This window comes from Macrosteles quadrilineatus, unplaced genomic scaffold (genome assembly GCF_028750875.1).
Source record: "Macrosteles quadrilineatus isolate MER2022 unplaced genomic scaffold, UCM_ALF_1.0 Scaffold_9__3_contigs__length_116548681, whole genome shotgun sequence".
In the NCBI taxonomy this organism is placed as follows: Eukaryota; Metazoa; Arthropoda; class Insecta; order Hemiptera; family Cicadellidae; genus Macrosteles; species Macrosteles quadrilineatus.
Window position 1 is genome coordinate 66662296 of NW_026542602.1, and position 25297 is coordinate 66687592.

Genomic DNA, 25297 nt, shown 5'->3' on the forward strand with positions numbered 1-25297 from the left:
TTATTTAAATAATTAAAGTAATATTTACATTTAAAGAATTAATTAAATAAGAACGCCTTCGCAAAGGAAACGCAACTACAACACGCTCCTGTATTGCGGGTATTGCATTGACTTTCTGCAGGCGTTTTTAATTTTTAATTTTTTATTTTTTTTTCTCGTCTCGATAAAAATCTCGGCCAAAAAGAAATCTCGTCTCGCGTAACGAGATTTATAATTTCCCGAAAATTTCCCGAAATTTCGAGACTTGACCATCCCTACTAGTTAGCATTGTTAGCAATAAGGAATTTTTGTTTCAGAGCAATCGCGTTTCTGTTGTTAACTAAAAAGGCAGGTGTATGAAATAGGGCGGGTAAAATAGAAGGATTCAAGGATTACCTGAGGAAATCTATGTCAACAATCTTAAAAATATTCAAATGAAACTAATATTCTTGTATTCAACAAGTTTTTATGTAATTGTGCTTACTAATCAACCGTATGTTTTTTTCAAATACAACAAATAAAGTCTTGGCCAGTAAAAAATGAACTGAAAACTTTTTCTTAATTACTAATTACTTTGCAGACTCATGGAAGACGGCAAGGCTTGCACTGACATAGACGAGTGCATAGAAACACCGGGAGTGTGTTCCCAATACTGCAGCAACACCCCTGGTAGCTACTACTGCAAATGTGATGAGACTTACTACGATCGAGCATTGGACGAGCACTCGTGCAAGAGGCGCGACCGAACAAACCCCTGGCTGGTGTTCACCAACAAGTACTACGTGCGCAACATGAGTCTGGACGGAACTCACTACGCCATCGTACAACAGGAACTCATGAACGTTGTGGCGCTCGACTTTGACTACCGGGAGAACTACGTCTACTACTGTGACGTCAGTGCTAAGACAATATTCAGGTTGGTCATAAACGTCTCTTGTAAATAAATTTTCATATTGATTGTGATATTATTGCAATGTCAATTTTCTTGTTGACATTCCTTTCGTCATTCAACAAACTTTGAACAAGTAGTGCTACTGTATAAGTTACTGTATCCAAAATCCATGCAAGTATTTTCCGATGAATCACGTTTTATTTATAATTTCCACCAGTATTTGTCTACTCACACTACGGCTGTACAAATAACCCTTATTATATTTTCAAGAACAATAATCTGTGGATACTTTTTCTCAAGTTTTGAGTTGGGTTGTCTGTTGTCTGCAACAGGTCCCACATCAACAAACAAGACAAGGAGCCTGTCATCCGCCATGACAGTCACGGACTGGAGGGCGTCGCTGTGGACTGGGTGGGACGGAAACTCTATTGGTTGGACAGACACAGCAAACATCTGGACGTAGCGGAGCTGGACGGCACCAAACGGAAGACGCTGTACTCTGGCATCCCAGACCCTCGCGGACTGGCTGTCCATCCTGGCATCGGCTATCTGTACTTCACTAGCTGGCACTTACAGGTAATTTTGATACCACATACTAGTGGAAAAACATTTTTTATGTATCAAGTACTATTGTTTGTCTCCAATCATCTGTTCCTTCATCTGCATAATTTATGTATTAGGCCTATGTAAAATGATTTTGATGTTACTGTATACTCTTATGTAAATCAACCGAGAAAAATGCCACCATGCTATTTATGTAAGTGGTGTTCATAGCATAAGCCAATATTTTTTTTTTTTTATTGGTGGAAATTCATGGAAAAAAGTTGGCCTCTACTCCACTGGTTCAGAGCAATATCTGGTTAGAAAAGTGAATATAGTGCAAATATGACGTTCAATTCCACAAAGAAATTATTTTGGCCTCAGTTGCCATTTATTCGGCTATAGTATAGAAAAAGTCTGGAAAAGGTTTTAGAAAACATTAGGTGATAAAAATAAAAATAATACAATATAAGTTGGTATGTACATCCAATAATAAAAGACACATTTTAGAAAAAGAGTGAAAGAAGCACTTGCCTTAACATAACAGTACAAAAATGAAATTATAGAAATATTTTGGAAATTCTGCCTCCAAAAAGACCTAAGCATTAGTAAGATTGTAATAATTACAGTTACGACTATAGAAGCCACCATCCAATTTATCTTTCTATTACTTGGAACCTAATTATTATTTTAATTTCAGGCTTTCATCGGTAAAATGGGAATGGACGGTAGCAATTTCACTCGTATCCTGACCTATGAGAACGATATTGCCTGGCCGAACGCTTTGACGATTGATTACTTCTCCGAGAGGATCTTCTGGGCCGACGCTCATCTAGACTACATCGCATCAGCTGATTTGGAGGGTCGTCATCGACACATAGTATTGTCTGGAGACAAGGTTCCTCATGTGTTTGCCATCTCACTGTTCGAGGATTACATCTACTGGACGGACTGGAACATGAAGGCGGTGACGAGAGCCAACAAGTTCACAGGTGTGTTTTAGGGATTTAAACTTCCTAAAGTTGTAATAATTCATTACACAACTTAAAGAAAGGTCGTTTTCTTCCCCTTCAAAATCTTAATTAATAATAATAGTATATTTCATTACTAGGACCGAAAGTGGCATTTTCCGTCGCGCGCTCAAGTTTTTGTGAGAGGCAAAGCCAAACACAGGGAACCCCAATTTGAGAACTATTTTCACGTACGAGGCAAAGCCGAGGACGGGAATAATGGAGCAAGTGCCGGATAATAACTTTTGGTACGAGTTATGAACGATACTTTTCATCACAACGCAAAAACACAGATTAGCAGACCTCAGTAATATTACAACTATTTTATTTCTCAATTAATTTGATTGAACATCAAAATAAAAAAAATCTTCTAAAAGGAAACTTACGTACCTATATTTCTCAACTAATTTTGTTTAAACATGAAAATAAAAGAATAAATCTACTTTTAATAATACATTTAGCTGATTCAAATCATTAAATTAAACTGTAACAAAACACTAGCGTGCGTAGAGAATAGATGGATAACTAATTGAGAGCGAGGGAAAGTAAATTTAGAGCGAGGGAAAATCAGCTGATCGATTTTCCCTCGCCCTAAATTAGAGCTTGGGAAACGACTACCGGTACTTTCATTGATGTCAGCTGTTATCGAAAATAGTTACTTTCGTTACGGAGTGATGAAAACAATATTTCCAGAAAATATTTTGGAACTAGATATGTGTGTAAACATTTATATTTAGGAAGGGTTTGTGTTGGAAACAACCACTTTCCTTATTTTGTTTCTATGATATATGTTTGTTAATCATAGACCAGTAGTTTAAAACTGTGGTGTTGTTAAAGAAATTCAATTAGTTTCTCAGGAATGTAGGGCTCTTAATTAATGTGGATACAGCCATTGATTGTATACTTCTACTAAATGTAAGCAATAATTGGTGTGCTCACCTCTTAATTAGAAGATTGCCGGCTAAATCCTGAGAAGTCAGAGCTTCAGTTAATGAAGTTTGTAGAAAACTTAGCAGCACAAGCTATAGCTTTGAAAACAGAAGCATCAATAATAAAAGCGATAAATCCATCGGGTCTCCTTCCCGCCCCTCATTATAATTCACTATTTTCAATTAGCTAGTGCTAGTGACATATTTCGTTAGAAAGCTATGTTGTCTGGGCTGTCACACAGTACAGCCTTACGACCCAACTCAAATAGCTGATAACTGCCAGTGTAGTATACAACTTACAAAAAGACATACAGCTATTATTAATTTTTCAAACAGGAACTGACTTAATAATGGTAGTATTTACGTGAGGTTTGGGATGTATTATTTCCTATTTTACAATCTGTTTATATTTCAGGCCACGAGCTGCAAGTTCTGCGCAACACCACTCACCGTCCGTACGACATCCATGTGTTCCACCCCCTGAGGCAGCTGCCCTACCCCAACCCCTGTGGCGGAGACAACGGGGGCTGCTCACATCTGTGCCTGCTCATGCCTGTACCTGGAGTCGACGCTAGTCCTGACGGGTCAGTCAATGCATGGCTTGAAAAGAACTTGAGAAACGAAAAATACTTGAAAAAGTCAGTTATTTATTCCGCTTTTCATTTTTCTGTGTGGTAAATAACAAAACTGTTCTTACACGTAACTCCACATTGTTACTGCGATAAGGGTAGGAATGAGGAAGTCATTAAATTCATATGAAAGGAAGGTTAATTCAGGGCAGATGAACTGACCTCTATTTTCGTCCAGGCAGAGGTGGTAGAACTGAGTGGCATTTGATCCATAGTTGGTTTAAGGAATGGCCTACTGTGATTCATTTATCTTATTTTTTACCTTCATTTATTAAAGCACAAGGGCCTAGGTTTTTAGGATTTTTTATGAGGATAGGTATAGCAGGTTTTTCTGAATGGGTTAGAAGAGCCCAAGAGAATGGGAAAGAGTCCAAACTAATACATGAAACACAAAGTGTACTACAGTAGAACCTCTTTAATCCGAACTAATTGGGACCGGGGGTAGTTCGGACTATTAAATAGTTCGGATTACAGAACATATTGTTGTTTTTACATAACAATAGCTAGGGAAAAGTGTAAAATGCTTTATAAAGTAAAATACAGTGTTTATTTAATACAGTAGTAAACATAGGGAATAAACAGTAGGTACTGTACATTTCAATTAAAATAATTACAGTGCGTATATCAATAAATACAATTTACAATAAAGAACTACTGTACTGTGTACAGTAGTGAGTGCAGCAATTACACTTTACTGTGTGTACAGCAATGAGGAGTTCGGATTAGTGGACGTTCGGATTACAGGTGTTCGGATTAAAGAGGTTGTACTGTACTAGTTTTGTGTTTCTTGTGCCATTCAGGTAAGCATCCTATTCTCAAAAAATTCTGAAATGTAAGTTGCCTAAGTAACCTAAATGTGTATGTTGTAGGTATGAGGACACAAAGATGCCAGTAAGCTACCGCTGTGCGTGTCCGAACCAGTTCATCTTGTCTCATGATAACCACACTTGTCTCGCAAACTGCACAAACGGCCAACATCGCTGTGGAGGAGACGACGAAAAATGTATTCCCTGGTTCTGGAAGTGAGTAACATAATTTTGTGTGTGTCTTAGCTTAGAAGTCTAGGAAATGAAACATTTTAAACACACAAACCTCCACCCTTAAAGGTATTCATGTAATTTTTACATGCTGGTAATTATTTATTACAGACACTTTTGTTAGATGATATCTATGGTAACATAGAAATAGTCGTGAGGTAATACAAAATTATTAGTACTTTCTGTGCTTTTCTGAAAACAAATATGTCATCAAACACAGACCTTGCTATCGCCAACACCCTGCTCGCAGTATCGTCAGGATGGTCCTTCTTACAATGTCAAGACTTGAAGTTTGTTTCAATCGGTTTGGCAATGAGTTTTATCTTCGGAGTACTAGGGTTGATTGATTACATGGTGCACAACAACAGAAGATTGAAACAGTTGTTCTTCGGATCACAAAGAACTTGCAGAGTTGCATACACATCGCTCATTGCGGCTGAGGCGATCGTAAAATCAGGACACGCAGAGAACCCTTACGCTTACATCCATCTGTTGTTTCCAGTTGTCTTTCTCGTTTTGACAGAAGCAATGAACAAGCGCCTTGACCAGCAATACCTTGATTTGGCCGTGATGGCCAACTCTGCCTCCATCTTCTATTCGTCATACCTACTGAATGACATTTACGGAGGCGTTTGTGGCTTCCTCAACTTTGTAACTTTTTCTGGAACACGCTACCCTTCCATGGAATCTACTGTTATCTTTGCTATCACGAATATATCAGTAGTACAATTCTTTAACCATGTTTTCCTCAAGTGAAATGTCCAAGGACCAGAGTTAACAATGTTTTGATGTAGTAATAAAGTAAAATGAAGTACTTTGTATTTTAATTGTTAAAAATAAATATGTGTCCTGAATGTAACAATTTTTTCACACACTAGATTAACAAATCTAGTTTAGCTTGGTGAAATATTTTGTTTACCTTCATATTTGATTCATAGTTATTTAGTATGAAACAATGGAACTTGCAAGTATGAACACAATTATTATTATTATTATTATTATTATTATTAGTAGGACCTCAATATCTCGAATCTGAAGGGGATATGATAAAAATTCGAGTTATCAAGTTTTTCAAGTTAGTGAGGTTCGAGTTATGAAGGTGCCATACAAAAAAGTTCGAGATACTGAGGTGTTTGGGCCTGACAGTGATGTAACGTTGCGGCCTTTATAACTCGACTTTTACATCCTAAACCTTTATAAATCGAACTCAAACTGTATTTATACGTACTGAAGAGTAACTGTGGAAGCAAAATAAAACAATTTTAATGCACATAAAGTACTTTATTTATTATTGGGCAATAAGTTTGGAAATAAGTTTCATAAAGTACATACGTAAAAAACCTGTTGAATAACAAAGAAAAATTATTTTAAATACTGAACAAAACACAAAACAATACAAATTCTAAACAAAATACAAGTTTAACTTTTCAAAATGTAGTTAAGTAGGCCTACTGAATCTAAACTCGACTTTTACATCCTAAACCTTTATAATGTAAATCGAACTCAAACTGTATTTACCCACGTATTGAAGAGTAACTGTGGAAGCAAAATAAAACAATTTTAATGCACATAGAGTACTTTATTTATTATTGGGCAATAAGTTTGGAAATAAGTTTGATAAAGTACATACGTAAAAAACCTGTTGAATAACAAAGACAAATTATTTTAAATACAGGTACTGAACAAAACACAAAACAATACGAATTCTAAACAAAATACTGTACAAGTTTAACTTTTCAAAATGTAGTTAAGTAGGCCTACTGAACCTACTTTGGCAAAACGGGATGAAAGAAATCTTCAATTCTTGCTTGTTTACCTTTTATGTTTACGGCATCCAATGCTATGTCCAAGTTATTGATGCAATTCACAACACTATCACTCATCACTGACTTTTTCTCAAAAAAACACCGAATCACATGAATTGCAGCACGAGCATCTTTAAGAGTTGGGTCTGGCTGTGTTGATTCGCCCTCATCCTCCTCTCCCTCGTCTGAAGAAACTGCATTCGAACTCGAACCTCCAGCAACCGATGTAATGATGTCTGCGTCAGTCAGCTCCCCGCATACAGCAACGTCGTCGTCAAAGTCTACGAAGTCCACGAACGCCAACTCTTCAACATTCAGAGCCTGTGCTGCTACAGTCCATTCAGCCGGTGTCTCATTTATGTCCGCGATAGAAGGTTCATCCTGTACTTCATCCAGTTCATTTCCCGTGGTGTGTTGGGGTACCTCAAAACCACATGCATTAAAGCAGTTTTTGATTGTCACCGAAGTCACACAGTTCCAGGCTTTTGACACCATCCATAGTGCATCGAGTAGATTAATCTGCGTCATTGACTCGTTGTCCATATCCCTCAAAAATCGTTTGACAACCTCTCTTCTGTAGTTCACTTTAAAGTTTTTAATGATCCCTTGATCAAGTGGTTGTAGCTTGGAGGTTGTGTTTGGTGGTAGGAATTGTACTTTGACGTTCTTCAGAGGAGGTATGTCCTTGTGTGCTGAGCAGTTGTCAATAAAGAGAAGTATTTTTCTATTCTTCTTCTTCATGGCCTTATCGATATTTTTCAGCCAAGAACTGAAAAACCCAGAAACCATCCAAGCTTTATTATTTGCTTCATACTCTGTCGGCAAACTTTTCACATTCTTAAAACAGCGTGGATTTTTTGCCTTTCCCATGACAAGGGGCTTGAGTTTGTCTGTTCCGTCGGAGTTAGCACAAAGCAACACAGTTATTCTAACTTTGCTCATTTTCCCACCACTACATGAATCACCTTTAAAAGACAGGGTTCTGTCTGGCAGACACTTAAAAAAAAGGCCAGTTTCGTCGGCATTGTAAATGTTTTCTGGCAAATATGACTCAGTCAGTTTTTTTAGTTCTGTTTTCCATTCGTCACACACATTGGAGTTCACAGAAGCACTTTCTCCACAAACCTTTCTGAAAATAATTTCGTTTCTTTTTTTGAAGTTGTGCAACCATCCGTTGCTGGCGCGGAAGTCTTTCTTTCCTAAGCTCTCTGCATATTGAATGGCCTTCTCTTGCAAAATCGGTCCTGATACAGGGATGTTCTTATCTCGACACTGTTTCAACCACGTTAAAACACATTCGTCCACGTCTTTAAACTCACCGCTTTTACATCTCTTCTTATTGGTTAGTCCACCTTCAGCCTCATACTTTTCCCGGTTTTTCATAATTGTTGATAAAGTGTTAGGCGGAATTCCGAACTCCTTAGCGATTTCACTTTTTTTCTTTAATCCTTCGTCAACTGCCTTAATAACTCTTCTTTTTTCATCGTGTGTCAACGTTTTGCACTTACGCTTAACCGACGACATGACGTCCGACGCGCACAAAATTATCTCAACAACTGGCAGACTACAGTACGTATCCAAACAGACACAGGAAGCAACCACCGGAAGTTGGATTTTCACGTCTCGACAGGAATCAAAACACTACTGACTTGCACTGTAAGGCAAAACTTCGAATTATTGAGGCGCATTCGTGCGAACTTCGACTTATAAAGGTAAACTTCGAGTTACTGAGGCTCGACGACGGGAAAATTCGACTTATAGAGGTGGAATATTACCGTTCAAAAGTTGTTAAAAATCGACTTATTGAGGTTGTGTATTTAGAAACTTTGACTTATAAAGGTACTTTTAACATTATAATTAATGTGGATTTCAAGGGGATTTAAAAAAAATCGAGATATTGAGGAATTCGAGATATTAAGGTTCGAGTAATTGAGGTTCTACTGTATTATTATTATTATTTTAATTTATGCAACATGTATTAAAAAACAAAACAAAACTGAATTCTTCCATATCATCATATTATTGTTTTGGCAATCATTGTTATATAACTTCCAAAAAAGTGCCCATGTCTATAAAAAAGTATTTTTTAAATAGCTATGGCAGATGTAGATTGTTTTTTTAAATATTTTCCACAAACATATTTAACTCATTAGTTTAATGTGACACTAGATAAAAAAATATGAACTCCAACTCACCATAGCCTTATCTGTTTATTTTTTGTTTTACAGGAATATGTTTCCACTTAATTTATTTTAGTATTTATATGACATGAAACTGAAAGAAATCCTAATCAATCCTTCCAACATTAATAATTTCTTAGTCACTTTGCATGACACAGTTTATTTTTATCATACTAAGTGTTTTGTTCATCGCAGGTGTGATGGGGAGAAGGATTGTCGTGACGGAAGTGACGAGCCGACCACTTGTCCGCCTCGTAAGTGTCGCCCTGGAACCTTCCAGTGCGACAATGACAAGTGTACGCCTTCGGCAAATATCTGTGACGGAAACAACGATTGTGGTGACAATTCTGACGAAAGGTAAGCTGATGACAATACATTTTTGTATACAAATCAGGGGACACTCTTAAAATAAATGTCATGCGTTAGCATAAGTTTTGTTCATGATATAACAGTTTTAACTACTAACATTAGGCTACCATCAGAAAATATATAAATCTGAATTTGAAGTTATTGTGCTGTCTTAAAAGCTATGATAAGTAAAAACAATTTTTGTACTGAAACATAATGTTAGGTGATAGTGATAGACAATAAGCATGTCTATTAAATATTAGACATAGTACTGGATTTTACGTATTTGTATTTATAAAGTTAAAGGAAATAACTAATGATTGATTATACTCGTATTTTTGTGTTTAGGTTCTGCAATCTTACCTGCCCAGACTTGGAGTTCAAATGTAGATCAAACGGCCGTTGTATCTTAAACGCCTGGAAATGTGATGGTGACCCAGACTGTAAAGACGGTTCAGACGAAGATCCTGATATTTGTCGTAAGTTAACATTGAGTTATTTTTATAAACTTTTCAAGTGTTTACTAGCTAACAGTTTTCTTACTTTTTGTTTAGTTTACTCTTATGGAAGTTTCTTTTCAAAATCATGGCATCGTAATGATTTGTGTTCCAGACCATCGAGAGTGTGATCCAGAAACGGAATTCACTTGTAAGAACAAACGCTGCATCGCCAAACTGTGGGTTTGCGACTTTGACAACGACTGCGGAGATGACTCCGATGAGCCTGCCTACATGTGTCGGTGAGTGCATCAAACAACTGTTTGTAGATAGAAGAGTTTTTTAATATCCAAGAAAGTGTTTGTATTTTTGTCGCTAGACCCTAAATTAAAATAGCAGTCTCAGTAAAGTTTTACTATGTTGACTTCAATCTGGTTGTGGTTTTGGAAATTGCACTGATGATTAAAACCATTGTAACTGTGCAATATTGAAAAAAAAAAATAGTACAAAAAATAAATTTTCCTATTTTTAACCTCTAAAAAGTGTTCAAAACCAACAGATTGAAAACTTGTAGAAAAAGTTCAACATTTTTACATCACACATAAAAGACCCATTTGCTTCCCCCTATTCTTTAACCTGATACTGTACTTTGATACATTTCTTGTTCCTACCACAGTCAGAAGAACTGCACCACAGGATGGCAGCGTTGTCCTGGCCGTACCAACTACCGATGTATTCCCAAGTGGCTGTTCTGCGATGGCAAGGACGATTGTAGAGATAACAGTGACGAACTTCCACAACATTGTCCTAAGTGCAACACAAACACAGACTTCCAGTGCAAGAATAATCGCTGCATACCCAAGTAAGAAGGAAACCTAAATAAATCCGATAAGGATTAAAGTGCGGTCCTTGGGGTGCAACGATTTATTTAGTATTGGCTTTAAAAACTGTACCTCTTAAATGGAAGTAATTATCCATTTACTATTCTTTGGAATCAAACATCAAACTAGATATTCCAAATATTTATACTTCAGTTTTTATCTTTTTTCAAAAACATAATTATTAAGTTAGAACACTAATATAGATGACAGTTTGAAAAGTATTTTTACCTAAAGGTGAGGGCTGTCAACTTTTTAGAAAAGTGTATTACACCACCAATACTAATTGGTAAAACCATGTAGTAATGCTGTACTTTTACAAGGGTACCCTACCTGATTCCTTATTATTTTTGCTGAACTTTTGAGTAAGGTGCTCAAATTATTTAAAACAATTTTATGAAAATCTACTGACTTTATATAACAATTTTAATTTTTTGAAAAACAGATTTATATTTTTATGTGAAATAAAATTTTAGCCCTGATTGAAAATTAACTGCAAGACTCCCAACAGCCAATTGGGTTCAACTAATTAAAATGCAATAATTTAAAATACAATTAGCATCTGGATCTGATTCAAACAAATTTCTCAGACGTTGGCTGTGCGACTTTGAGAACGACTGCGGAGACTACTCAGACGAAGCAGAGGAAGTGTGCAAGGGGTCGTACCGAGCATGCTCAGAGAGCGAACTGAGGTGCAACAACGGCAAATGTATCCCTACGCACTGGCGGTGCGACCATGACGACGACTGCGGCGACGGAAGTGACGAGCTCAACTGCGGTGACTTCCAGTGCAAGGTCAGTTATTATTTTTTTAATTTATTACTTTTGTACTGATAATGTAAAATAATAATGTAAAGTAATGTAATGTGGAACATTCTAATTGAAATTCAACTCAAAATATGATTTTTTAAATAATTTATGCAAAGTATTTGAGTTCAAATTATTGTTTGAACTATTAATTTAGTTGAAAAAATGCTCTCCTTAATTTTAATTTAGAATTTAGAAACACAATAATCATACATTTTGTAGAATAAATGCTAAACTTACTCATCTCTATTTTTAAAAAAGCACAAAAATGAGGAACGATCATTATTATTTATAATGGTTTAAATACCTGCATTCAGTAATCCAATATGCTGCTTGTGGCAACTATAGTTTCGACCATTATTACTTTATTTCAATCGAGAAATAACTAATAAAGTTTTCATTTAAATCAATCAGTACAGTTTTTAGTTGTATTATCTATGTTGTATTGTGTAGGACTTAAATGTGACTCTAGAAATAGTCTGGCACATCAAACAGGCTGTGCATATCAAACAGAAATTGTTGGATTTTTATCGTTCACATTTTTATTCTACCACATGTGCCTGTTGACTTAAACGACTAAAATAAACCTTGATTAATTATGTTTGATTAATCGATCTTACTTCATAATCAGTTTAAAAATGATTGATTGATTGCTTATAAAATAGGATTATTTATCACATGTTTTTTGTCGCAGAACGGAACATTCCAATGTGACAGCGGCCACTGCATTGCTGCATATTTCCGCTGCGATGGAGACAAAGACTGCCGAGACTTCAGTGACGAGAAGAACTGTCCACCGAGATACCCCAACGGTCGTTACTGTCCAGAGAGCAAGTTCGAGTGCAACAACAGCATCTGCATAGAGAAAGACGATAAATGTGACAGCATTGACGACTGCGGTGATGGCTCTGACGAAGATCCTGCCATTTGTTGTAAGTAGTTGTATCAATAAGATTGATTTTTGGCGGTAACGTTCAAGTGGTATTTAGAAGTAAAATAAATTGTCTTTAAGTCATTTTAAAACTTAGTTGGCAATAAATAAACATCTGAAATAGGTTATCGAGTAATTTAAATTTAGCCATGTGCAATGTTATCACTGTATACTTACTTACCAATACATTGGTAATTAGTTTTTCAGATCATATACAACAGAACAATTGCAGTTGGAGTATAAAATTAGTTAGTTCTTCACTTAATTATTGTTCTCTTTGAGGTTTTTTTCTAGTTTTGACTTCAATTTTATGTATGGTTTTTTTGTCTTACCAACTTAAGATTGGTCTATGTGTTAATGCTAATCTTCTTGTACCACCTGTCTTAACTAAAAACAGGGTCAGGTCCGAGATAAAAAAAAAATTGTTATATGAAATGTTTGCTTAATCTTTTAAACAGGTACTATTTCTTTCTTAGGTCTATTTTTTCTATTTTATCCTCAAATCAAACAACTACAAAAACTTTTTCACTTACAGCCACAGCGGTGTCATGCAGCGGGCGAGGGCGTTATCAGTGTGAGAACGGGCGATGTGTCTCGATGGACGTTGTCTGCAATGGAGTTGACAACTGTGGCGACGCCAGCGACGAAAACAACCACACATTGTGTCACGCGATGGTTCCTCTCAGTCACTGCGAGTTCCGTTGCGACAACACTAACTGTGTTAGGGATACTTTCGTCTGCAACTACGTGGACGACTGCGGCGACGGCTCTGATGAGAAAGGATGCCGTAAGTTGATTATTTAATTTCCTGTCTAGGATTTGATGAAATTTTTGATTTTGGAAATTAAACATCCTGCTAAGATTGAACGACTACCATAAGGATATTTCTGTATATGCATTTAAAAAATATTGGATGGGGGAGTCTTGACTTTTGATTCACCCTGTATACAGGTAAATTATAATTTTAGGATCTGTAAAACCTCTTAATACAATCCTAATGTGAAAGCATCTGACTTTTCTTGTCAGGGTTAATTAACATATTTTAGTTTATTTGTAATGTAATTTTTGGGAGTAGGCCTAAATATCATTTTCTCACAAACCTGATTATCGTTTCCAGGCTAACTCTTTGTGAATGTTTTCAGACTATGATGAGTTCTGTCCGCCTGTAAACCCCTTCGGCAACACTTCTGTTGGAGGTTGTGAACATTTCTGCAAGAATCTCACCAAGAGTTACATTTGCAGCTGTTTCACTGGCTACGTCATAGATCCCAACAACCGCAAACGTTGCATGGGTCAGTACAATGCTTACCAAAGTCATTGGTTCATAGATTGTTCAAAAAACGTTTGAAATAGTTATAAACTCATTAGTTGTATTTGGGTTATCTTGAAAAAGGTAAAAGTGATAGGTGCAGGCTTTAATATTTTTTTATCAATAAATGTCACATGGACTGTTATAGTTTTCGGATAGGTAAAATCTAATCTCACAGCATACAGTAACTGTTGTAAGAAAAGAAGAAACCAAACTTCAACATAACACATTCAATATTGATTATTTGTTACTCTATGTGAGAAATAGAACATCATATTGCCTTGGTGAAATATTAGAACCTGTCTATTGCACCCTCCCATCTTCTTGCTAAACTTGTTTAACTATCAATTTGACTAACTTTTCAGATCTTGACGAGTGTCAACTAGACCTAGACAAGTGTTCACACCATTGTACAAACCTCAATGGAACCTTCAGCTGTTCATGCCAGCCTGGCTTCACTCTGCAAGACAGCATCAGTGGGGTGTGTCGTGCCAACAACCCTGAAGTGAGTAGAACAACATACTATTGCTAGTTTTATCTGCAGATTGAATTCTCTCATAATAAAATAAAAACATTAAAGCCGATTGAACTGGACCCAAAGAAACTAATATTTAATCTTTGTGGATTATTTGGTGATTCATCCTCTATTATTTCCGAGTCTAGGAGCAGGGGTGGCTCCAGAGAGCAAGCCACGTAGGCCCGGGCCTACCTAAAATATAAACCACCTTTTTGCATTCAATTTTTTTATATTCATGCATCTGTTTCAGGCATCAGTGTTGTTTTCTAACGGCGAGGAGATACGAGCTTACGAGACCTCTAAGAAGCGAGAAATGGGCGTTATCAGTCGAGAGAAGCACATTGAGGCGATAGACTTTGACCCGACTCTAGAAATGGTCTACTGGGTGGACTCTAAGGACAGGAAGATCAAGAGATCGTACATGGTCGGTGCTCGTGCAGGGGAGGTCAAGACCGGCTTCTCACAACCTCTCACTGGCAAAGGTATTACGTTCTCTGGCATTGAATTGGTAGAGAGATTTAGCTTCTTTTTGGCTGTGAAGCTTGACCATTTATTTGACATTTAATGGCTTTCATACTGACATTAAGAGTAACATAAATATTAGTGCTTATTATTAGTGTTAATTAGTGCTTACGTAATTTGAGAGAGAAAAATGTCCGCCAACGTGATATTACCAAATTGGCTTTTGACTCGAGACCGTTTATACATTCTTGTTTTAATTCCTATCATTATATAAATTGAACACTGGTTTCATTTACCTGCTCAGTATTATGCCATTACACAGTAAGTGAAAAAGCAATAATGAATGTGTCTTAAACAGCAGCTGTGAAACTACTAAACCAGGAGTAAAAACAACATCAATATATTTCCCATTAGATTGTATGAAAGTGTCAGTGGTACTATGACAGCAGCTTTCCATTTTTATAATAAATTAATTAACTGTACATTTCTGAGAAACTACTATAGAATTCAAGAAACAAAGTATAAAGTTGTTGATTGAATTTGTACAAAATATTTCTGGCAAAATTAAATCTCATTGTTATCTTATAATTTTGATGTATTTTTCAGGAAACTCTAAATTGACAAGTATAGCTGTAGACTGGGTTTCCCACAATCTCTACTGGACAGAAACCGACCAATCAGGAACCAAGCCTAAAGGTCGAGTCATGGTGTCGAAAGAGGACGGTCGCTACAGACGATCTCTCATCGATATAGGTTTGTATACAATGTTTGTTGATTGGAAAGAGGATATTGACTTGAATTTAGGAGATGTAACGACTCACAAACTTTTTTTAATTTTTTTTACTAAAATGGATTAAAATGATTTTTGCTATGTTTGACTATGGTCAAACACAATACAAACTTGCATTATAATATTTACACTGGACATTCTAATAATCCCTAAAATGTTTCATAACAGTGTGACTTACCTACCATTTATTTAAATATAAAACATCTGTGCAGGTTTGGACCAGCCGACATCCATTGCTGTTGACCCGGAATCCGGTCACATGTTCTGGGCTGATGCTGGAGCTGTACCCAAGATTGAGTCCGGGTGGATGGACGGGTCCAAGAGGAGACCCTTGGTTCTGGACAAGGTCCGACACCCGACGGGTCTGACCATCGACTCCGGACTGGAACACCACTCACTCTACTGGGTTGATACCAAGTTGAACACCATCGAAACTATCAGACAAGACGGAACTTTCAGAAGGGTCATACTGAGAGGAGGTTAGTATTGAATTGTGTAGTTCTTAGTTACGTACACCTTTAATCAGAACAAAAGATTATTTATCAAAATCCATGTTTCTGGCCCTTGGATTATTTTATTTTGTTAAGACAATAATAAGTTTTTAGATACCTCTGTCAAATAGTCTAGCGATTAAGTTTGGCAAGAAACTTACATTTTTTTTTTTGTGAAGACAACATTCTCAAAGCTTGCAACTTGTCAAATCTATATCTATAAAAGAGAAACTATGCATGTATGTATTTATATATTGGATTCACTATTCCTAGCAGTTTTAAAATTTCATCCTGAAATTTCAGTAACTTATAAAAAGATTTGTTAAAGCAATAACAGGAGACAAGATAAATAAAAACAGACCAAATTAAATAAATAAACAAAACTCAATTAAAATAAAACTATATGAAACATCTTCCAACTCACAAAGCAGGTCTCAGAATCACATGTAACATTACACATTAACAATAGAACAATATTATTTGATTGAAGTGTGTTGTTAATTCAATTATCTGTAATATTTGGGCTCATACCAATCATATTCAGATTGTATAAACAATGTGTTTAATCATTCAGCAATGATTAGTGAATCAGTCATGCTTGTAGATAGATAGCTGGAAATCGGCTTATGATCTGTATTATATCTGGTGTACTCAATGGTGTTAGTGAACAGTTTTGTCAGAGGATCAATATGTAATTACGCTTGTTAATACTTTTGTAGGTTCAACATTTCCTAAGTGTCCCTTTGTATTTTTATGAAATACAACTATTTCATTTTTTGTAAGAATTATTACAGTAAGTTAAATCAAACCTGGAATTCATACTGTATTTTATAACTCCGTAGTTAGCTGTATATTGTTGTTTGCTTTTTGAAAATAGTTTCAATTAAATTTTTTTTTTTTTTGAAAGAGGTAGTAATAAAAACTGGTGTTAAACTTCAAAATCCTACTGTAAGTAGTTAACGCGCCATTATCAAGCGAATTTTGGAATTTCTAACATAAAGTTATGATTTTTCAGAAGCTCTTCATCATCCTTTATCTTTGGATATCTTTGAAAATCATCTATTCTTCACAACAAGGGAGAACGGAGAGTTAGTCAAACAAGACAAGTTTGGCCGAGGAATTCCTGTTGTTATTTCCAAAAATCTGGTCAACCCAACAGGAGTTAAAGGTAAGCCTAATTTAGGTTAAGTCAGTGTTTATTAAGGAAGAGGAAGATAGGTTAAATTTTCTTTTTAATTTGATCTAAATGTTTACCGGTTATCATGGTATTTGGGATGAAAAAGCGTTGTAGCAGAGGGTTTAAAATGGCCAATGTCTAACTTTTATTTCCTATGATTATCAATGTCCTACAAATTGTACCATTGTTCTTGCAGATTCAGAAATTCTATTCAGAAAATATTTGTACTGAGATATGGATTTAAAATTCTTTAATTAAAACACTCTATACAGGCCTTTTTTCCCAAAACTAAAAAAAAAAATCTTTTTGATACAGAAATTCGTAACATTTTATCAAATTGTTCTGCAAGGTTAAGTGTTTGTATAAAATTTGAAACAAATGAAACAGCTTTTGTTTGCTGTATTATTATTTTCTCGACAAATAAGTAGCAGCATAAACTTTTGGATGACATGATAAACATCTAATCTATCTACTAGCTGTAGACAACTATTCTTTCAAATTTTATAGACATTTTATGTCATTTGAAGAATGTTATTATTAATATAGCCTAACTACGTGACATTGATATTTGAGGCTGTTTGATAGCAAAGGTACAATTAATTAATTATTAATATAATATTCTCCTTATTTAGGCCTACTACACTTACAATTTTAAAATTATACGTCAGTTTTAAGATTTTGTTGCGTTATAATAAAATTGTACAATAGATGTATGTACAGGATTTTGTCATCAGGGTTCAAATCTGGATATTTTATTTCTTTACTAATAATTACTTTAAAGGAGAATTGCCTATATTATCTGCCCCCTTACTGTACCACATATCAACTCAATCAGTTAAGTAGTTTGTGCTTGGAGAGCAACAAGAAAATACACAAACTGATAAACTTTAGATTTTTAATATTATAAGAAGTGTTTGGGAGTTTGAGAGTTACATAATCCTAAAGTGGCAACAATCCCTTATAATAATTCCAGTTATTGTCAAAAACTCATTTATAGATGAGCATAAATGGAAAATTATTATTCCATATATGAGTAATTTAATTTCATACCTGGGAGTCATATATGACCATATATAGACCATAATTCCATATATGGAGGATATTTATGGCCATATATGGGCAATATTTTCATATATAAAAAACATGTATGGCCATATATGAACAATAATTTCATATGTAGAAAACATGTATGGCCATATATGGGCAATAATTTCATATATAGAAAACATGTATGGCCATATATGAACAATTATTTCATATATAGAAAACATGTATGGCCATATATGAACAATTATTTCATATATAGAAAACATGTATGGCCATATAAGAACAATTATTTCATATATCGAAAACATGTATGGCCATATATGAACAATAATTCCATATATATACTACATATATGGCCATATATGGACACCACCATATATGGATACAACCACATCTGGCCATGTATGCTTCCATATATGCTCATCAAAACCCATATATGGCTTTATAAAACCATATATGGAATTTTGATATGGCCATATATGGCCAGAAATTACTTTTTTATAGGGGTGGTCACGGCGCGATCGTCGGTAGGACTCCACGGTCACGTCGTGATCGTCCGTAGGACTCCGCGGTCACGGCGCGATCGTCGGTATGACTCGCGGTCACGGAGCGATCGTCGGTAGGACTCCGCGGTCACGGCGCGATCGTCGGTATGACTCGCGGTCACGGGGTGATCGTCTGTATGACTCACGGTCACGGCGCGATCGTCGTCATGACTCGCGGTCACGGCGCGATCGTCGTCATGACTCGCGGTCACGGCGCGATCGTCGGTATGACTCGCGGTCACGGCGCGATCGTCGGTATGACTCCGCGGTCACGGGGTTATCGTCGGTATGACTCGCGGTCACGGCATGATCGTCGGTATGACTCGCGATCACGGCTCGATCGTCAGAATGACTCCGCGGTCACGGCGCGATCGTCGTCATGACTCGCGGTCACGGCGTGATCGTCGTCATGACTCGCGGTCACGGCGTGATCGTCGTCATGACTCGCGGTCACGGCGCGATCGTCGTCATGACTCCGCGGTCACGGGGTTATCGTCGGTATGACTCGCGGTCACGGCATGATCGTCGGTATGACTCGCGATCACGGCTCGATCGTCAGCATGACTCCATGGTCACGGCGCGATCGTCGGTAGGACTCCACGGTCACGTCGTGATCGTCCGTAGGACTCCGCGGTCACGGCGTGATCGTCGGTATGACTCGCGGTCACGGAGCGATCGTCGGTAGGACTCCGCGGTCACGGCGCGATCGTCGGTATGACTCGCGGTCACGGCGCGATCGGCGGTATGACTCGCGGTCACGGCGCAATCGTCGGTAGGACTCCGCGGTCACAGGGCGATCGTCGGTAGGCTATGACTCGCGGTCACGGCGTGATCGTCGGTATGACTCCGCGGTCACAGCCCGATCGTCGTTATGACTCGCGGTCACGGTGCGATCGTCAGTTCAATAATCGCGGCCACGGCGCGATCGTCGTTATGACTCCGCGGTCACGTCGTAATCGTCGAAATGGCTTCGTCTCCTGCGTTCGCAGACCTATCGCTCACAATAACGGCGTTATCGGCACTCGCGAAGCGGAAAAATCGCCGACGATCGGACCAAATCCCGTCCCGAAAAATTCCCGAGTCAAATGTAATCCCGTCCCGATAATCGGGAATATTTTTTTCCCGAAAAATTCCCGAAATTTCGGGACCCGTCCATCCCTACTTTAGGTTTTGGTTTTGATGTGATAATTGATTTAACCTAAAATTATACTATATTTTACACAATAATTTGTCCTGTAGGTTTTGCTTGGTGAAATATTCTATATATACGACAGAAATCAGTAATAGTAGCAAACTCTCCTTGCTCAATTTAACTATGTTTATTTAGTTTCTAAAACTGATTATTACCTTAGAGAAGCAAGGTACAAAAGGAATGCAAATTTGCTTATGCATCGACAACCATGCACTTTAAGCTCTAGTATGTTGTGCTGTAAATATACTTGTGACAACCAAGGAAGTGCCCGAGCGGTAAGCACTGATTGGAAATTCCTATTACATGAGCGTTGTAGTACATGAGGGCGAAGCGGCGGTGTTGTACTTTGCCCTAGACACCAGAAATAGTGCTAGACACCACTTAAGTGTACCATTGTTTCCTCTGTACCTTACTTCTCTCTGCTACAACTTTAAGATGTGACATTGATGTCATCTACTCTCTGTAGTCAATGGTAGTATCTAACAAGTTTTGTTTGTTGCAGTTTACCACCCAGACAGATACAACAGATCGGTAGACGACCCTTGTCGCTCCGTGTTGTGTTCTCACCTGTGTCTGATCGTGCCCGGAGGCCATCGCTGCAGTTGTCCGGACAACGCAGTGCCTCGGCTGGGAGGAGAGACGTATTGTGACGCAGGTAGGCAGTGACAAATATTATAATTCTAACTAGGAAAGTATTTTTTTAATTATTAGGAGGCTTATCCTTGCCAACCTACTTTTGAGGTGTAAGCACAAATATGTATGAACGGTATACTTAATTTCACACTGTACATTCTCTATGTCAATGACCAGTTACTGGGATATTTTTATGCCATCTAATCAGCAATACAATGAATTAACCTGTTAGTGAATGTGTTAATGATAGATTGGTGAGATATTAAACAAGAATATGGAAATATTGAAAGGTCCATAAACCATCAACAGATCTTATTTTTTATTCATATTGAATCACCTTTTACGTTTGAGTAAGAATAAAAGTAGTTAGGGATATATTCAATAGATTATTTAATGATAAACATGGATCAAGACAGCAAAGCTGAATAAATAAGCAAATCCGTCAAGATTTACGAGAGTACATAAAACAATATTGTAAACATTTTACACAAAACTTAGTAAAACATAAATCCATTTGAATAGTTGCTAAAGAAGATACAATGCTTTTCCAAAATTTAATAGAATGAAAATGCCCCTTTTTACCACTATTGTCTGGTTTTTGACCCAAACTTTCTTCATTTGCAGCTTCGGAGCCCGAACTCCCGCTTCCCCGAGTGTGCCCGTGTCAGAACGGCGGAGTTTGCGAGGAGGACATGAAGGGCGACCTCAAGTGCCGATGTCCTCCGCAAGTGTTGGGAGATCACTGTGAGGTGTACGCTGTCAAGGCACACTCTGGCAGCGGCAGCCACATGGGGGTGTTCGCCATCCCCTTCGTCATCCTGCTAGTACTAGCCTCCGCAGGGGTGGCGTACTACGTCATACGCAAGAGGCCGTTGTGAGTATCAATAGTGACAGCTCTATAGGATTACCTCTAGTTTGGGCACATTAACTAACTGAAAGAGTCTGAACCTTTAAAAATTCAAAACAATAATAAATGTACAGTAGAATCCCAACCATCGGAACCATACAATTGGGCTTGTACCACATTCAGTAAACAATTTTGATTGTTGAATTTTTATCAAAATTTGGGGTTTTTTAAGCGTCTGCAAAGATTTTGTGATGGAAAATTTTAAGATTTTGCGAAGGACAATGATCACATCTTTTTGTCTGTAAGACCGTAAAGGATGTTAAAGATTTTGCTACGATCGTAGAAGACCATAATAATGTCTACCTTAACCGTGAGAGATTTCCAGTATTTTGCTTTGCTTGTTAGAGATGATGATAATGATGTCTACTCAACCGCAGGATTCAGGATTTTGCTGCAATAATGACTTCTGCTTTCATTAAAACAATTCTCATTCCTATAGCTTTAGGGTTTTAACATTCTTTCTGTAACTAATCCAGATAATAAATAATTTTGATAGTTGGATTTTAGATAGCTGGAGTTCTAATGTATACATTTTTAGAAAAAAAATTATGTGTGCAAATTGTGTAAACTACAGTAAGAAACTTAACTACCAAGGAATATAGCAATTGCATCTGTATGCATTTTCCTCTTCCCTGTCAACTTAACTTCCTATACTGAACTTTAAAAAATCACTTGTACCACTATAAGCTATGAAAAGCTCAAGCTTCGCATGAGTTTAAAAATACTGTTTATGTTTTCAAGAGGAATTATGTTTATTCCATTCTTGAATACAATGGAGTTATCAAAATCAAAATTCTAACCACTTGGTGTTTTTTTTTTCAGTGGCAAACCAGTTTTAGGGTTGGCCAACTCCCAAAGCGTATCTTTCAGACAAGGAACAAACGTTGAGTTTGGTTCTCCTACGTTCTCCAGCAACGGACCTGGAGTTGTAAGTATTCATTTGACAACTTTTTGACCAACAAAACACTATATAAACCTATGCATTACATTATTTTGTTTATTAAATTCATATTTTTTACTGATAAGTATTCAAGCTTACAGCACTGGGATATCTAGCAACTTCATTTATAAATAAATAAACATAAAATGCTAACGTAAGACTTCTTCACCAACACAGTTGACCTGTTTAGTGTAGAATTTATTCATGCAACTAGACACTATAGTTTCAAATGAGTTTTAAAATGTTGCAGTTTGATTCCTTTCAATGGAGGAAAAATGAATTTAGGTTTGCTTTCCAAATCTCAAACCAAAACAGAATATAGGTATTTTCAATTGCTCAATGTTTCTTTTCCTTTGTGTTTACAGTAGCAAAAGGTTGACATATTTTAAACATGATAAGCGCTCAATGTTCTCGTTTGTTCATTCTCTGTTAGTTTCCTTGACAGTAAGTCAACCTATGTTTTCTGTTCCAGGAGCCTTTAGACGTAGAGTACAACTTGTCTGACATTAGTAGTAAGAACAGAGACTTCAGTAACCCAATGTACGACGCATTAGACGGGACGGGGGGCATTTACGAGGTGCCTGCCGACCTTAGCAAGGTATGTGGGAAACATAAAAATAGTATTATTAAGTCTAAGTTGACAAGTACGTTGGTAGTGTTAGTGTTACACTTTTGTCCAAGAAAACTCACAATGTTTTGCCATTAGTTTTGAACTCTGTACACTTACGGTTTCCTTGACAAAACCCATTTTCAAAACCGAAATCAACATATTTTCAATATTATTGTCATTAGGTTTTGGTTTTTGATTCATGATGCCGTCTAACATAAACACTGATTTTAGATAGCAACTAAACCGTGGCTTAAAAATAAATTAATAAAACAAATTTATTAATCGTAAAAATTTGACATCTGTGAACAAAAATTACGGATGAGTAAAACACTTTAGAACACAAGTAGTTCTTTGAACTTCAAAAGATCGATCCTTGATATTTTGCTAAATAATTTTTTTCTTCCCCAGGTGGTGCCTGTGATAGAGCCGGCGTCTGCAGTTCTTGCGCCGTCCAGCGTGATACAGCGGTCGTCGCCGCAGATCACGGTCAGACATCGGGACCTTGACCCCGTCACCTCCGACTCGGGCAAGGACACGCAGAAACTTGTCGAGGAAGACAAGTCGGACTGTTGATAGTGGTACATCGCGGGGCAGATGACAGGCAGTTCTGTTTTGACTGTGTCAAATTTTTACTACAGTTACGTTTTTTGTAGCTGTAAAGCCGAACGTGTTGTTTTAGCAAGGTTTAGTCCATTTGACATGGGTAAATATCCTCCAAAATCATATTTTAGTTTTCTAAATTGTATAAATATTTACATTGCAATACTTCTTCTTATGTTTCCCGATATAAGTACACAGAATTGCCTGCGATGCCTTGGACTATATTGTGTGAAACATTAACGATAGACTTATATTTCCTGACATGAAGACTTAAAAATGCCATTTTAGAAAGCTTTTGATTGAAGCCTGAGAGGGGTTGTGTATGTAACTGACAAAAGCCGATACGACTTCTAAATGCTGGCCTTATTAGGCACAATATTTTTCTATGGTTTTACAAAGTAAAAAATGAATTGTAAAAATAAAATTTTGTTATGTATGAAAATTGTACATTCCAGTACAGTAGGTTGTTGTAATCATTCGCAGAGTTGTTGTGTATATTAGTAGAGTTTTATTAAGGAATTTGTAAGTATTTTTACAGTATTACAGTATAATCTGTCTTGTCTCTTTAAATTAATGATTGTTATGATTATCGATCTGATTCAGGCTTTTCAGATAAAACAAGAATTCAAACTTCAAACTTGGCAAAAAACATAGTAGCTTGTAGAACTATTGCAACTTTGTAAATAAATATGAAATTTAATGACTGCAATATTTATATTTTTATAGTATTGTGTAAATTTGGTGTATAAAATATAGTTGAAATCGTTGATAGATGCTATTAACACATTTGCTCTACTGCAGTGAAGAAAGAACTTTATCTGAAAAGCCTATCTAGAAACATTCCAGTATGCAACATTCCAGTCACTTAATCCTAAGGTGCTGCTTAAACTTGTTTTATACGTTGTTGTTTGTAATCTTAAAGTGAAAACCATATCAATATTTGAAATTGTAATTAATCATTTTGTTTGTTGGTTTTTAAGAAATGTTTAACTAAAACCTTATGGTTGTTTATAGATTAATTTTGTTTTTATCAGTTTTTGACCATACCTCCGTCCATCCATTTCTTTCTCTTGTTGTTGTTAGTTGTTATAGTCAAGTGGGGCACGACTCGCTGGTTTAGTTTATCTAAATCCCCTTGTTATGTTTAAACTAATTTTATTATTGTTGTTATTATCTGAAAACAGCCAAAAAGTTGTGAAGTCGTGTACTCTAAAGTTATTTTATATTTTGGTTGGGGTCGGAGGCTCAGCAATCTTTTTATATTGTGACAAAGAGTTTCTATATAGTTGTACAGTATAATATAGTGATTATTTTAATGTAAAAACAATAAAATATTTTGTAAAAACTGACATTTTTGTTCTGTTCTTTTACTTCCATTGATTATATTTGTAATTTTAGAATAAAAAAATAAGTCATAGGAGAAAATTCTTGGTCAAGTTAAGGATAACTCTAACTGCTTTCAAATAAGCCTTAAGCTTAACAATGTGTCTCCTTTAAACTTCAATGACTTGCATTTTAAATTCAGCCTAGAAATGACTAATTATAACATAAATTTGATGTGTTTGCTTATAAGTTATATTTTTAGCTAGTCTGTCCTTTGCTACCTGTGCGGCTGGTAATCTTTTATTAGAACAGGTCTGTTTCTTAAATGTTTAATTGTTTTATGTATTTATTT

The 25297-nt window shown here is 36.5% G+C and overlaps 1 protein-coding gene across 2 annotated transcripts in view; it reads left to right on the forward strand.

Annotated features, from left to right (window-relative positions):
* LOC129002433 (low-density lipoprotein receptor-related protein 2) overlaps nucleotides 1-24971 on the forward strand; it is a 374692-nt gene extending 349721 nt beyond the window's left edge. For both annotated transcript variants that reach the window (XM_054430228.1, XM_054430229.1), the window contains 23 exons: nucleotides 560-895; nucleotides 1204-1447; nucleotides 2112-2403; nucleotides 3766-3934; nucleotides 4849-5001; nucleotides 9197-9358; nucleotides 9698-9828; nucleotides 9962-10088; nucleotides 10463-10648; nucleotides 11255-11459; nucleotides 12166-12403; nucleotides 12938-13189; nucleotides 13545-13694; nucleotides 14077-14216; nucleotides 14479-14710; nucleotides 15297-15443; nucleotides 15693-15959; nucleotides 16987-17139; nucleotides 20435-20587; nucleotides 21190-21439; nucleotides 22295-22400; nucleotides 22885-23010; nucleotides 23431-24971. In XM_054430228.1, the coding sequence (XP_054286203.1) occupies nucleotides 560-895; nucleotides 1204-1447; nucleotides 2112-2403; nucleotides 3766-3934; nucleotides 4849-5001; nucleotides 9197-9358; nucleotides 9698-9828; nucleotides 9962-10088; nucleotides 10463-10648; nucleotides 11255-11459; nucleotides 12166-12403; nucleotides 12938-13189; nucleotides 13545-13694; nucleotides 14077-14216; nucleotides 14479-14710; nucleotides 15297-15443; nucleotides 15693-15959; nucleotides 16987-17139; nucleotides 20435-20587; nucleotides 21190-21439; nucleotides 22295-22400; nucleotides 22885-23010; nucleotides 23431-23595 (4384 nt within the window). In that variant the 3' untranslated portion in view covers nucleotides 23596-24971. The remainder of the gene's footprint in view (nucleotides 1-559; nucleotides 896-1203; nucleotides 1448-2111; nucleotides 2404-3765; nucleotides 3935-4848; nucleotides 5002-9196; nucleotides 9359-9697; nucleotides 9829-9961; nucleotides 10089-10462; nucleotides 10649-11254; nucleotides 11460-12165; nucleotides 12404-12937; nucleotides 13190-13544; nucleotides 13695-14076; nucleotides 14217-14478; nucleotides 14711-15296; nucleotides 15444-15692; nucleotides 15960-16986; nucleotides 17140-20434; nucleotides 20588-21189; nucleotides 21440-22294; nucleotides 22401-22884; nucleotides 23011-23430) is intronic.
* Nucleotides 24972-25297: the final 326 nt, after the last annotated feature.